This window comes from Phyllobates terribilis, unplaced genomic scaffold (genome assembly GCF_046119375.1).
Source record: "Phyllobates terribilis strain yellow unplaced genomic scaffold, ASM4611937v1 Scaffold_11__3_contigs__length_659146591, whole genome shotgun sequence".
In the NCBI taxonomy this organism is placed as follows: domain Eukaryota; kingdom Metazoa; phylum Chordata; class Amphibia; order Anura; family Dendrobatidae; genus Phyllobates; species Phyllobates terribilis.
Window position 1 is genome coordinate 118550625 of NW_027362771.1, and position 15950 is coordinate 118566574.

The 15950-nt window shown below is 37.7% G+C and overlaps 2 protein-coding genes across 4 annotated transcripts in view; one reads left to right on the forward strand and one right to left on the reverse strand.

Annotated features, from left to right (window-relative positions):
* The window catches only part of CUNH12orf75 (chromosome unknown C12orf75 homolog), a 197416-nt gene that overhangs the window by 55908 nt on the left and 125558 nt on the right, over nt 1–15950 (forward strand). The window lies entirely within an intron of this gene.
* The window catches only part of LTA4H (leukotriene A4 hydrolase), a 39068-nt gene continuing 23854 nt past the window's right edge, over nt 737–15950 (reverse strand). The window contains exons 9-19 of the mRNA XM_073651561.1: nt 12879–12902; nt 10574–10644; nt 9366–9477; nt 8503–8647; nt 6105–6208; nt 5925–5995; nt 4728–4782; nt 3795–3890; nt 2224–2306; nt 1722–1826; nt 737–1008 (exon numbers count right to left, since the gene is read on the reverse strand). Coding sequence (XP_073507662.1) covers nt 888–1008; nt 1722–1826; nt 2224–2306; nt 3795–3890; nt 4728–4782; nt 5925–5995; nt 6105–6208; nt 8503–8647; nt 9366–9477; nt 10574–10644; nt 12879–12902 — 987 coding nt within the window. The 3' untranslated portion in view covers nt 737–887. The remainder of the gene's footprint in view (nt 1009–1721; nt 1827–2223; nt 2307–3794; nt 3891–4727; nt 4783–5924; nt 5996–6104; nt 6209–8502; nt 8648–9365; nt 9478–10573; nt 10645–12878; nt 12903–15950) is intronic.

A 15950-nucleotide genomic window follows, 5' to 3' on the forward strand; every position in this document is an offset into this window, starting at 1 on the left:
AAATAAAGCATAGAACTGTGTGTTTTAATATAACACCTACAAAGAATGACTGCATTTTAAATATATTAAAAATAAACTAATTCGAAGAATAAAATAAGTTATATAAAAGGTGAATACATCATGAAGGAAATTCCAAAGACCATATAGGATAATATGTACAAACAAAGTAATCTAAAATACATGAATAATGCAATGAATAACAGAATATGTCCTGGTGTATTAGGAATCCCTATATATAATGGTTGAAGGCAGATATAGAATTTCTCTTATAAATGCCTTAACTGTCACAAATATTACATACAGGTAAGTAAATATAGAACTAAGTTTAATGAGGCCTTCAAGCTATATTGATGTGGAAAAACATAATATACATATTTTACTAAAGGAATGGTAGCAAACTAAGCAAAGTGCAAGACATAATCAAAATCTCATGATAAATACATAATATATAATGAGTGTTACCTATACATGTCTGACGCGCGTTTTGCCAAGGCTTCAATGGGGCGATGTAGTATTATATTTAAATGCTGTTTTTTTGGCTGTACGTGTTCTTACTCTTTACACTGGCCCTGTGGCTAGCTGACACTTATTTGTAGGCTTTTATTTACTAGGTGTTTTACCAGACTGGCATGAACAGAAACTTGTAATTATACAGCTCACCTTCTCTAAATTACTTTAGTAATGCGCAGGTAAACCCTTAAAATATACCTAAAAAAAAAAGTACAGACAAATGATATTCAGTAAAATCTCACCATTCTGATTTATTGTAGCGTGGAGAATACAAATACTTTATGGATTTTGTTGCAATCCATCGATTAAGGCAGTAATTTTAAAATTGTTTAGCTAGAGTAAAAATGTCTGAAAACAATGTTGAGTGGCTAATTACATTATCCATCCACATGCAAATCTTTGGCCACCAGCATTGCAGTCACTGGATGCATAAAGGCTCTATTCTTGATGAAAGTGCTGACTGCTTGGTCCCGGGCTTTGTCAAAGTTGTAGAGGTCCCTAAAGAATATACACAAAGTAAAACAGTTACGCAAACATCGTCCACTTTTCATCCAGAAAAAAAAACAAAAAACTTTTTCTTCATTATTATCTATATATCAAGTTTTTTCATCCGTATAGTTTCCAGTTTTTAAATGAACAATTTAATAAATAAAAGGTTAAATACAGTTTCCCATGTTAATAATTGTAAGAGATCTGTGAAAGACACATGACATACGGATGGTATGTGATGTTTATTGCACACCCATTACTTATAATGGCAGTCAGATCTGAAATATAGATCAAAATGCATACTGTGATTAATTTTTAAAAGTAGAAAATCAGTCAGTCAGTCTGTAAAAACGTTCTTGTTAATTAACATGCTGACTTGCATTAGTCGGTGTGCTACCCATTTTGCATACGGACGGCACAGACTGACAATACTCTGATGTATAATTATATAATATTGTCCGCCTGTAGCCACCACTAGAGGGAGCTTGCAGTCTTATTGTAAACTGTTTTGTAACATTTTACAGTGAGCGCCCCTAGTGGAAACTGCAGACAGCAAGAATTTTACACTACCTCTATACTAGGGATCTGGAGCCCTTTATAGGAGAAGTCAGTTCAAAACAAGATCTAACATCAGCACATAATTCTGCATATATTCAGAAAAGTAGAAGATTAACATTCACTTCGATGCCATCTTTGGTTGCAAAATCCTTTTTATATCTTACCGATATAACGGACGAGTAAATTTCATCCGACCCTGCTCTGTTGCCATTTTAAAAGCCAAAGGAATAACGTCTTCCCACTTTACAAGAATACAAATTCGTAACCATCTATATGTGTGAAAAAAAATAAAAACAAAAAGCTCTAAGTATTCAGTAAGTATTAAGATTTAAAACTATATTCAAAAGAAAATTAAAGTAAATAAATCAAGAAAGTAGTCAGAAGATATTTGACAGGTTTACAGCAGTCTTGCCATTTAATAATGTAAGGCAGGTAGAGGATAAATCAATTAGAACTGTATCATAACAAAAAATCTGCTTACATTATTCTCTGCAGACATAGTGGAAAAAATGCAAACAAGTATTTAAAACACAAAAATAACCGGACACTTCACACTGATTAGCAATAGGTCTAAAATGTACCAGCAGGGGGCTAGTCCTCACTGGGTAGGCAACAGCTTTTCCAGTTCTGCATTATGAACCAATTGTCAGTTTTGATCTTTCATACCTAAATAGAATCTCAGAGTTCTTGACATCATTGAAGTTGTATACCTCTTGCATACGCTTCACATGAGACACCGGCAATGGATCCTACTCAGAAAGGAAATTAAATCAGAGTCCATATTCTACACGCACATTGTATTATATGAAAAATTATATTGGACAACAGTGATTTCAGACTAACTCTTTGTTAATAGAGAAAAATCAAGAATACGTCCTTAAAGGGCATCTGTCAGCTTAACATGCTGCCCTAGGTAAGGACTGTTATATTACAACTACAGATTCCTGCATCTAGTAGCCCAAATGGCTCAAAACGGGAGCCATTTGGCTAATAGAAGTGCTAAAAGAATACAAGTCCTGTATTTGGAAGGAGAGCATTAGAATAGCCCCTCAAGGTGGTAAATGCCAGGCTAGCGTGTATGAATGTATAAATAGCCTGTCAATCACTACAATCCTAGTACTCCTATTAAAAGGGAGTCTCCGCATAAAATGACTTCAAACCAAGCACAGGCACCTGGTACACACTTGGAATGGCCAAACAGACTAAAAACTAGTAGGATCACAACTATCTCCTCCCTCAACTCCTTCCAACTGGGCGATTTTCAGGGTTTCAGTTGGTTTATTATGCTTCCATTTTTTCCTCTCCATTTTCCAAGAGCTACAACTTTATTTTTATCCACTGACACAGCCATATCAGGACTTGCATCATCAAAAAATACAACTTGTCCAAAAAAAAAAAATAATTGATTTGCCATTTAATGTACTGGAAAATAGGAATAAAATTCCAAGTGCAGTGAAATTCATAAAAACAAAATGAAATTTTGTTTGCCTGCATTCCTGGTGATCTAACTTTTTTTGGGGTAGGTTGATGGAGCCGTGTGAGGGCAGCTTTTTAGCGTGGCAAGCTGATGTTTTGATTGAAATCTATACCATTTTGAGGTAGATCCATCATTTTGATCACTTCTTATTGCAATTTTTCTTGGAGCTGTGGCAACTGAGAAGCCGCAGTTCTGGAGTTTTTAGTTTTGGACTGCCGATGTTCAGAAAACCATAGCACATCCTAGCAATAGGTCATCACTTTTGGAGATGGGAAAGCAATTTAATTGGAATCTGTCAAATTGTTGTCCCCTAAGGTGCCATCTAACACTTATTCTGCAAGTTACATACACTGTCCATATTATGTAGAGTTAACATGCTGCTACCAGAAATGTGCATTATGTGCATATGCATTACATAGGCAAGTCACCCTAAAACCCAGCAATATAGTGACATGATAGAGATTCAGGGCACAAACATTTTGTGACAGGTCTCCTTTAAAGCCAATGTAATTTAGTTAGCCCTAGAGTATGCAGTATAATCTGTAGGGAATTGTTCTCTTCCCCCTGAACTATTGGTGCTAAGATCTAAAAGAAAAGACCATGATTACACTGGTAATAGATTTTGTTTTTTAAATACATGTTTGGCCTGCCTTGTGCCCCCTTTATCTGAGAAGTATCATTATTAGTAAAATTAAAATCAATGCAAAACAGTTTGCATAATAGAATGACATTAATGCAACAGCAAAGCAGGAACAATTACCTTAAGAAGCAAGAGAGTCAGGAACTCAATTTGCTGATGGGATGATAATTCTTTCAGGTCGGCGGCAGTGAAGGAACTCAAATCACTCTCCTTAGCCTAACAAAATGGCAAAAAAATAGAAAACAAAAATTATAAAAGCTTTGGCCTAAAAAAAAAAAAAATACAAATTGTGAAATCTGATCTAGTTGGTCAACATATCACAATCATTTCAGTCTATTAAAAGAACTTTGTTAAACATACTGTACATTCGTGTGTAAAAATTATTATACATGCAAAGTCAACTTTCTCAACTCTTTTTATGCCTGCTAGTTTGTTTGAGCCACTCACTTGTTCATATTCTACAAAGTTTTCCTAGAATTCTCTCCCCGCTTTTGAAAGGAAAGGCTTAAGGGAATGTGTGATGTGATTGACAGCTCTCTCCATGTTCAGTCTTGCAGGGAAGACTGTCAATCACAGAACAGAACCACCCACTGGACTCATGTATAGAAACACCAGGGATCTCAATGAATAAAATACAAGTGATTATTTTTTTCTAACAAGCCTATACATATCTTTCTGCTCGGCAGCTTCTTCTCTATACCATGTTGCCCACAGATCAGACTGCATGTACAAGAGGACAGGTTTCCTTTAAAGTGGTTGTCTCACTTAAAAATAACCCGTAATAGGGCATATAGAACTTCGAATGGGACACTACCGATAACTGATGGGCCAGGATTTTTTCTTCCCATGAGAACGCCTTTAGCATTTGTGGAAACTCAGGACCAATCCACAAAATAGGCAAATTGTGATGTTTACGTTATGGATGCACCACATACTTCATACGATGATGGTAGTGCAATGCGCAGCAGCTTCGCTGATCTGTGTGCATGTAACGTTAATCTTCTGACTATCTATAGAAAACTGTTAAACCAAGAATGATGTTGCACCTCTTACCTCTGTCCATCTGTTGCAAAGTAGAATACAGGCATTGGCAAGAGTCATATCGTACCTGTAAAAGAGATGTAAGATATCAGCCAGAGCATAAAACTAGATAAGGAGTCTCATCAGGGGCTAGAAAAGGAGTAAATTGGAATCAATGGGAAATACTACCAGTGTGTAACATCTATACTGTTAGGATTGTCCTCTGCTTGAACAAGTGGTGGTCATGTGACTGCTCATATCTACTTTACATATTTGCGGTCACAAGCCAAATTGCTGCTATTGGTTCTGTGAAAAAGACTGAGCACTAGTATAAAAAACGCACAAATGTGAAAGGGGTGTAATTTGCACCCTTAGACTTGTGCCAGTATTTTAGAAATGCAAATTACAAGATTTGAACAAAGAAGCAAGGCCAACGTCCAGATAATTATAAATGTGCTTTATTTCAAGTTAAAAATACAGAATGGATGAATTTCACAAATAGTAGCAGCGTCACCTATGCATTTCAGGCCATTAACAATGGACCGTAATCATAATGTAACACAAACCGCATAATTAAAAACTATAGATCAACTATCTATTCTGTATTTTTGATATGAGGATATAAAGCTTTAATGGCTAATTTTATAATGTTTCCCTCTACTTTATCTGGAATAACATATGCCATTATTTAAAATAATATACTTTAAAGTTTTAAGTTTGTGTCATGTGTAATTTGTTTTTTTTTCTACAAAAGTCAAACTATACACTGAACATCCTCTAAGTGAAATGATTTCTGAATTTTCTTTAAGGATTGTACCAAATGGGAAATAATTTCCCCAGTAAAAGGTTTTGACAGAGGCCGAGTTCATACGTTGCAGATTTACGATGCAGATTCTGAATGGCAATTCTACTGCAATTTTCAATCCAATGCATGTAAATGTGTTTTTCAAAAGCGCAGTCACCCGTTATGGGAAGAAGTCCGCATGAAAATTAAACCATGGGAAATATCAAATCTGAAGCATGCGCATTATTAGGTGTATTTTCATAGCAGTTTTCAGCCTGTTCAATGCTTTAGTGAGGGAGGATTTTGCTCTACTCCAATGAAAACCGACAAGTACATACAGATCCGTTGCGAATTTGTAGCCAAATCTTCAGTAGAAATTTTCACAAATGTGTAAAAATAGCCATAGGGAGAAGAGTATATTAAAAATAGAAGCAACAGGAACTCACTTGGGTTGCACGGGTGGCATGCCTGGCGTGTGCATCCACCCATTCCAGTCAACTTTATCCAGAATCTCCACCTGTATTCAAGGACAAGGAGGAAAACCGGATTTATGCTGAACTAGGAAAAAAAAAAAAGCCCAGGGACAAAACCTAAAAAAAAAAAAAAAAAAAATAATCCACTTGTACCTGGTCTTTGAAATATGAATACAGGAACGTTTTCCACTCCTCGGTGGTTACACTTTTATAAGCAAACCTTTGGATGTAGGTTTTCAAAAATCCCAGAAACACATCTAGAAAAGAGATTTGTAAATTACAATAAAAACAAAAACTACAGATATCAGAAAAAATCAATATGCATAACATAAAAAACACCACAAAGCAGAAGTCTTTCAGTATTATATACAGTGTCGTGCCGAGAAAAGATGGAAACTTCAGCCAATAGTAGGAAGCAATGTCGGAGAACAGAGGTGGCATTTTACTAACTTTTCCAATATAGCCTAGTAAGTACGGCCATTCAGTTACTTCCTAGGGTATCAGAACTCCGTTCATCTTAAAAACTTTTATTTCCAGAGCAAAAAAAAAAAATAGTAAATATTACACATACATTTTACAAGTTGGGAGAATGTGATTGCAGTCTTACGTTAAATAATGCATCTTAAAAAGCACTTGCTCTAATAAGTTCCGTAGTAGGTCACCCAGCCCTAGCAGATATATTAAAAGGGTATTCTAGTTTCAGGAAAAAAATAAATAAATTAAAAAACATGTCTTAGTCATAAGATAACAGAGTGCACGTGCTGTTACAGGTACCAAAGCCAAGTACGCACAATATGGGATTGAATAAGAAAAAGATAGATAGATTTTTTTTTTTATCTATCTATATATATATATGTATGCTCACAATTATTGTTGTCAATTCCGGAATGCCATGTGGGTGCACGGATGAAAAGCTCTGGGCCCGGCAACCCAGCTGTGGAACCACAAAAAAGGGGGAAATCCAACAACGCAAAATGTATAAAACATAAATTTATTTAAGCCATATCAGGATAAAAACATGAATGACATGAATACACAAAAATATGAAAAGACAAAAGGAAAACACCATCTTATGTGTTTCGGACAAGCATGTCCTTAATCAAGGGTCTGACTAAGGACATGATTGTCCGAAACGCGTAAGGCGTTTTCCTTTTTTGTCTTTTCATATTTTTCTATTTTGTGTATCCATGTGACTTTTTTTTATCCTGATATGGGTTAAATAAATTTCTTTTGTTTTATACATTTTGCAGTGTGGATTTCCCCCTTTTTTTGTTTTTTTTTATGGGATCTAATACTACAAGTCTTACTGGATGACCTAGGTGACTACTTCAATAGGTGCTGTAAGGTATCCTAATTGGTTTTAATCTAACTTTTCCAGAAACAACTTAAAAGGGGGGAGGGGGTTCTGTCAAGCAATATGCAGTCCTATTAAAGGCAGTATATCATAGGGACTGGTGTATTGTACGACAAAGCACAAATAGCACAAGACAATATATTGCAACTTTATGCTTGTAACACAATAAAACACTACGGGCACATAGTTAGGAATCCAGTGTATTAATGAGAGCGCTCCCCTGCCTCATGAAACCCAATGACTCATTGCATCAGCTATATGTAACCAACAAAAAACCTTTTCTAATGAGTCAGGGATTTCTTTAGAATTAACCATCAATATATAATAATGAATGTAACACAGAATCATCAAGACAAGAGAGTGTTCTTGGTTGATGGTCAAGGTTTCCTGTAGAGGTTGTAGCATTGTGTTAGCAGCACTATGGCAACTCTCAAACAACGAGGGAGATGGATTGGTCTTCATGTAGAATACAGTTGTGTAATGAAATGATTCAATAGACAATGAGGACTGTAAATGAGCCCAGCTTGTGTAGGTACAAAATGTACAAGACCAAGTGTTCCATAAAAACTATCATCCATGGCTTGCTGATTCCAAAGGTACCTAAAAAGGTAAGCGTATTTCCGGGCAGTGCCCCGGCTGGTGGCAGTTATCCAATGTGTCCATCTTTCAAAAATGGAGCTGTAGGTTGCCGGTCGTGACGTCAGAACAAACTACAATAGTAAAAGTCGGCATTCGAATATAAACTATGCGTTTCAGAGAACCTCTGTTCCCTTCATCAGGGATGTCATGTGTAATAGCTCCCTCTTCCATCTAAAGACCTTCTCCTCCGTAAGTAATTGCCTGCACCAGATTGACTCATTCACAATCCTCATCATATTTTGACTAATTTTATTACACAACTGTATTTTAAATCACCATGTGGAATAGACCTTATTTCATAACAAATTGTATTTAATTCTGGATCAGGAATTACTATTCTGCCACAGGCAGTTTATATGTTTCCTTTAGTAGCCCCAGCGGTATTTGATAGCCTTATAATCTTCACGTAGAAGTCTATTCTCATGTGACATGGATGAAAAACCTACAGTAGCCATACGAGTTCTGATCTGTAGGTAGAATTTTAGGAGGTTTTGGCACCCAAAATGCTAAATATTAATCTTATCTGTCACACGTCTTTCACATCCAACATTTACAAACCTGGTCCACCAAGAAGCTGCTCCAAGTAGAACAAAAGGGCAAATCCTTTCTCATATGGTACAGAGGAGAATGCTGCATCCACATCAACTTCATGAAGATTGGGGACCAGGTTGGTGAGCGGATTAGTAGCACCGAAGGTTTTAACCTGTAACCCAGAGAAAATGCCCATAATATATTAGTCAAGTACTTGGTACAATGAAAGAACAAAACTGAAGTCTTCTAAACAAAGGAGAGCATGTGGCTCTTATGGCTTCAGGACTCCGGATTGCCGGAGATTGGCGCACTCCTGAATGATAGACAGTTTGGATAAGCATCATCATTGTGCTGTTGGCCCAAACTGTTAACTCTCCAAAGCTGCAAGCAGAGACAGCTTTGCCTCCGCAGCATTGTAAGACCGTAGGGGCCCTGTAGCTGGCCGAAGCAGGTCAACTTTAGAGTGGAGCTTGCAAGTTCTATAACAGAGCTTGTAAGTGCTGCGCTCCTTGCCTAGCACACAGGTCACCGGTGATGGACTGCAGAAGTGGCCAGTAACAGTCAAACTATACACAATAAAATTAAAAATCCCTCCATTAATGAGGATGGAGAGGATTTTTTTTAGATAAGTAAATTCAAAGTAGATTTTTTTTTTTTTTTTTAGGACCACTTTGCAATTTTACCCTTTTAGGAAGATGAGCGAACACCCTTTAAAGCCTGACACTAAGCATAACACAACTTCCCTTCATGTATTTACTGCTTGAATTTGGACCTCTGAACAATACCAGACTAAATGGATTAAATTGTAACAGCGTACTTCTACAGCTGGAGTAAAAGTATCACCATTCCCAATGTAGTCATACATCATGAAGATAGACATTCCTACATACAGCGTTTTGAAGTTCTTTCCATCCCCCTAAAGCCTTGAACTGTCGGAACTGCTCTCCATACAGAAGTCCATCAATTCTCCTTTCCAGATAAACAGTGTGACCTTCATTCAACCTGAAACCAGAAGCTGCCACTTTATATATTCTCGAACATTAAAAGGGTGATTAAATGGTTAATAAACACAAAGCGTCTTTTTATCCCAGTAACACTGCCACCATTACGTGTGGGTTGGATCAGGTATTGCAGCTCAGCTTCATTCACTTTAATAAAGATAAGCTGCAATACCACACACATAGGCACTGGAAATAAGGAGGCAATTTCTGACCATGGATATTCCCTTTATAATAAAGAAATTAAACATGTTCCATATATTCTAAATGCCTTACAACACATGGCTAGGGCTAAGCTTATGGAAAAAAGTCCTACCTGGCCAGATGAATCACCAGGTTTATGCTTCTTCATGTGATGGCAGTATAAAATAGCAAGAGACCCCAATTCCAGCTCTGTCCCTTACTTGGCTTTTTGCAGTAGTTTTGATAAAAATCAAGGTTTTATCTGCTGCCATTTCTCTCAATTACGTACTCTGCCACAACACTTGACAGTTTTCCGCTTATGCTGTGCATAGGCAGAAACCTGCCATCCAGTAGTGGGGATGGAGATAGCCAGAGCTCATGAATATAGATGACTACACAGCAGGAGGTCATCACTGCAGCAGATGAAACAATTTTATCAAAACTACAGCAAGAAGCCTAGTAAGTGACATCGCTGGAAGCAGGGCCTCTTTCTCTACATTATGCTGCTATCAAATGGAATAAAAAAAAACAAAAAAAACCTGATAATTCCCTTTAACCACTTGTAACAAGCTCTACAGTTTTTTTTTTTTTTACTCCAATCACCCGCTGGATTTTACATAGACACTAGGTAGCCTTTTTCAAGGTATGGGAATCAGTTGCTGAAGATTCATTATCTGCATTAATTTGATCAAAAGTAAAAATAGTTGATCAAGTTATAGTTTTTGGGACTAATATTTGATTTTATGCATAAGGCAGAATTTCACATTCATTTATTGCCTATAGAAAGTGAATCAAATATAACTGCAGCCTCATAAGGTACAATGCATGTTATGCTTTCCTCATCAGCTAAAAGAGTTTTTGCTTGGGGATGACAAAGACCACCATGTAAGGAGATAATGAATCCGATATGTACATACCAGAAATTTTCCCAGGTTCTGTTTGTGACCAAGTTTCCTGTCCAGCTGTGTGAAATTTCGTGTGCAATGACCTACAAATTAAATGGGTAAGCGATCCATTTCTGACATCCAGCAGATTATTCATTGTGCATGCAGTAACATTCACATATGTCTAGTCTGTCGAAAAAACTAAATTTGTGAACTGGAAAAATATTGTTAAATATCTTTTTACAAAAGATTCTAAAACTAGGGCAGAGAAATAAAAATGGAGGCGTTGCACATCATCATGATATTCCCAATGAAGCTTGCAGGGTTGATCAAGCCCAGTATAAGACATTTCTTGGTTGTAATTGATTAAATGTTAGGGTATGTGCACTCGTTGAGTATTTGATTACAGAAATTTGCAGGAAAACACAGCCTCAAAAAACGTTGCGTTTTTTTGCCAGTGCATTCAACCCAGGCAAAAACACACTGAGAATTGGACATGTTAAAGATTATTTTCTGCACCAAATCTGCAAAGTCAAAAATACTAAACGTGTGCATTACACTTTAAGTTTCTCATTCACTTTTCTGGTATCAGGTTTTGCAACAAATCTGCAATGTGTGCACAGGCCCTTACAGTTGCAGGAAAATACTGTAAATAGATTGGCCAAGAGGATTACTTTCTACATGGAGAGTAATGCATGTACCTTTGATAACCACTACATATAAAACATAATGAGTCCTTACCATCTGTGTTAGTTAGGCCTCATTCACAAGTCTGATTTTTCCACATATGAGAAAAATGGACCAATTATTTTGATCAGAGTTTGGTTAAAGTGTGGTACAAGGGTCATCCAATTTTCTAGTACGCGGTGAAAAAAAAAAAAATTCTCCATTCTGACAGCCTGTGAAAATCGGACTGCACTTGGATGTCATCAGAGTGCAGTCTGATTTTTTTTCATGGACCCATTGGATTGTATTTTATTAAAAAAAAATTGAATAAGAAAAAAATTATATGTACATGTGAATGGCGCCTTGCCTATGAAAATCACAGATCACACTCATACTCAAAAATGTGAATGAGGCCTTATGTCCACACTATGATTTGAAATTCTGCATGAAGACAGAACAGACAAAACCTAATTCATGTCAAAAACAGATCATTTGCATAACTGGGAAGAAACTGAAGCAGAGGGAATTTACTGATTATTATAGGTTCTGATGTGGGAGTTTTTAGATCAGAAGAAATAATTTGCTTTTTCTTCCATTCTGAAACTGACACAACAGAACCAAGACGGCCCGTATCATAGTAAATGGGGTTTATCTTCTTCCATTTTCACCAATTTTTTCAAAGATCTGTTTTTTCTCAATTCACTATATTTGTCTGTTCCTAAAAAAGGAACAAACAAGAGGAATGTCAAAACGCAAGTGTGACTGCAACATTGGCTTCACTTCCAAGTATGGCAGTCAAACAATGTATTGTGCAAATTACTATGATTGCAAATGGGTTTAGGTGAGGTTATGTCTTGACATTTCTATTATGCAGTATTTCAAGTATTTTCATGCACTTATGTGTGTTTTTTATCCCAGATTTTACATTTATTTGTTTTCACTAAAATACACTGCTAAGCCCACTGTCTGTGAGCGGCGGTAACCACGCCTGGCACTGACTACGGAGCGGTGGCTGAAGCCACACCGGCCATGACTATGACTGAAAGCCCAAAGCGGCTGGTTCACTTCCTCCGGGTAGCTGGGCTTTCAGTGAAGGGGCTGTTCAGCTTTAGAACGCTATGAACCTGCAGCTTAATAGCTTTTTTTTTTTTACATGACAGGTTCCCTTTAAAGCCTATATAGACAATATGGTCAAAGGTCTGGGTTGTTAAACAGACCCTCTGGACTCTGCTATACTATGCTACCAAACATAGGGTTAAACAAAAGAATCAGTTTCTCTCATCTGCGCTGTTGAAGCAGTGCTGCAGCGATGGACTTCTGGGCCAGCATGAGGACTATGCTCATCGGGGGGCAGCGCCTGCGTGCCACCTACATCGAGCATGCTTTTCTCATCTGGCTGAAGTGTTAAGCAACACAGGAAAGCATGTTTAGAAAACCTACAAGGAAATTACATAACGGACGATGAAAGTGCAATTTTATCATTTGCACTAGTTTCTGCCAAAAGGTATTAATATATCTGTCATACCAATAGTTACCCTGCCCACTTTCAGAATTAGCAGAAAACATGAAAAGTCACTAATTTTAGAGCAAATATGCTGTACACCAAAATTTTCTAATCATTCAGATCAAAATAGCAACAGAAATCTGCTAATAAATGCACTAGGATACTTACACTTGCTAAAGATCGATCGCCAGCCTGAAAGACAGAAACAAAATACAAGAACTAGATTCACACCGATATACTTTTTACATGTTACAGGGTATAAGAGGATTGTCTACCGAAGAGAAGTAAATAATGCAAAAAAACAAAAAATTATTGAATGTACTTTCCCCCTTAATGACCAAGTCTGAAAAGGCATCAATGACCCGTCAGTTTTATTAGATGTTGCCTGTCTATCAGCAATTAGAACTATTATTTCACCAAAGTGGCTATATGAAAAAAGAAATTATGCATAAGAAATGGTTTTATTTTTTAAAAAAATTTGGGGGTGGGAAAGAAGATAGGGGGTTAAGCCAAGTTATTGTGTAATTTAATGTCATTTTTGTGTGATGTGACTAAAGAAAGAAAAATCTACTTTTAGGATTGTTTATAATACAGTTTACGTTTCACTGTAAATAACCTGATTCATTATGGTAATTCTTGACATTACTACAATAGTGTGGATACCCAATATGTAAGGTTTTTTTCTGATTTATATATGCAGTTAAATTAGTGTTATACTAGGCAATGGTGTATAATATATATATATATATATATATATATATATATATATATATATATATATATATATATATATCTATATATATATATATATATATATATATATATATATATATATCTACACAGTACAGACCAAAAGTTTGGACACACCTCATTTAAAGAAATTTCTTCTGACTATGAAAATTGTACATTCACACTGAAGGCATCAAAACTATGAATTAACACATGTGGAATTATATACTTAACAAAAAAAAGTGTGAAACAACTGAAAATATGTCTTATAGTCTAGGTTCTTCAAAGTAGCCACCTTTTGCTTTGGTGACTGCTTTGCACACTCTTGGCATTCTCTTGATGAGCTTCAAGAGGTAGTCACCGGAAATGGTCTTCCAACAATTTTGAAGGAGTTCCCAGAGATGCTTAGCACTTGTTGGCCCTTTTGCCTTCACTCTGCGGTCCAGCTCACCCCAAACCATCTCGATTGGGTTCAGGTCTGGTGACTGTGGAGGCCAGGTCATCTGGCGTAGCACCCCATCACTCTCCTTCTTGGTCAAATAGCCCTTACACAGCCTGGAGGTGTGTTTGGGGTCATTGTCCTGTTGAAAAATAAATGATGGTCCAACTAAACGCAAACCGGATGGAATAGCATGCCGCTGCAAGATGCTGTGGTAGCCATGCTGGTTCAGTATGCCTTCAATTTTGAATAAATCCCCAACAGTGTCACCAGCAAAGCACCCCCACACCATCACACCTCCTCCATGCTTCATGGTGGGAACCAGGCATGTAGAGTCCATCCGTTCACCTTTTCTGCGTCGCACAAAGACACGGTGGTTGGAACCAAAGATCTCAAATTTGGACTCATCAGACCAAAGCACAGATTTCCACTGGTCTAATGTCCATTCCTTGTGTTCTTTAGCCCAAACAAGTCTCTTCTGCTTGTTGCCTGTCGTTAGCAGTGGATTCCTAGCAGCTATTTTACCATGAAGGCCTGCTGCACAAAGTCTCCTCTTAACAGTTGTTGAAGAGATGTGTCTGCTGCTAGAACTGTGTGTGGCATTGACCTGGTCTCTAATCTGAGCTGCTGTTAACCTGCGATTTCTGAGGCTGGTGACTCGGATAAACTTATCCTCAGAAGCAGAGGTGACTCTTGGTCTTCCTTTCCTGGGGCGGTCCTCATGTGAGCCAGTTTCTTTGTAGAGCTTGATGGATTTTGCAACTGCACTTGGGGACACTATCAAAGTTTGGCCAATTTTTCGCACTGACTGACCTTCATTTCTTAAAGTAATGATGTCCACTCGTTTTTATTTACTTAGAATTTGTATTATGGCAAGAAAAAAACAGCTAACAGTCTATTCAGTAAGACTATCAGCTGTGTATCCACCAAACTTCTGCACAACACAACTGATGGTCCCAACCCCATTTATAAGGCAAGAAATCCCACTTATTAAACCTGACAGGGCACACCTGTGAAGTGAAAACCATTTCCGGTGACTACCTCTTGAAGTTCGTCAAGAGAATGCCAAGAGTGTGCAAAGCAGTCATCAAAGCAAAAGGTGGCTACTTTGAAGAACCTAGAATATAAGACATATTTTCAGTTGTTTCACACTTTTTTGTTAACTATATAATTCCACATGTGTTAATTCATAGTTTTGATGCCTTCAGTGTGAATGCACAATTTTCATAGTCATGAAAATACAGAAAATTTTTTAAATGAGAAGGTGTGTCCAAACTTTCGGTCTGTATATATATTACACACATATACCCTGCTCAAAAAAATAAAGGGAACACTTAAAACAAAACAACAGAATATAACTCCAAGTAAATCAAACTTCTGTGAAATCAAACTGTCCACTTAAGGTACCGTCACACTTAGTGATGCTACAACGATCCCGACAACGATACGACCTGTCAGGGATCGTTGCTGCGTTGCTATGTGGTCGCTGATGAGATGTCAAACAGTCAGATCTTCCCAACGACGCAGCAACGATACGACGACCCGTAGCGACCTGTGTAACGATGTCGGCGGTCGTTGGGACCCTGTCACATAGCAGCTACTCTGACGATTCAGACCTCGATGAGGAACGACTTCTCAGTTCTGAGTCGCCAACGAGGTCGTTGGTTAGGTGTCAAACACACCGATGCATGCTACCCAGCAGGACCTCAACGATCAAAAAATGGTCCAGGCCATTTCGACACGACCAGCGATCTCACAGCAGGGGCCTGGTCGCTGCTACGTGTCAAACGTAGAGATAGATGCTGAGGTCGCTGTTGCGTCACAAAACTTGGGACTCAGCAGCGATCTTGCTTAGTGTTAGGCTGAGTGCCCACGATGCGTTTTTCAAGCGTTTATGCTGCGGAATGGTAAACGCATGGTAATCCGCCCCCCATGGTCCCCAATGACAAGCCGCACTGTCAATGCCCATGCTGCGGATTTTTCCGCAGCGTTTATGCTGCGCTCAAAAATCCGCAGCATGTCCATTAATTTTGCGGACACGCAGCGTAATCGCCGCCATTGACTTGCATTGG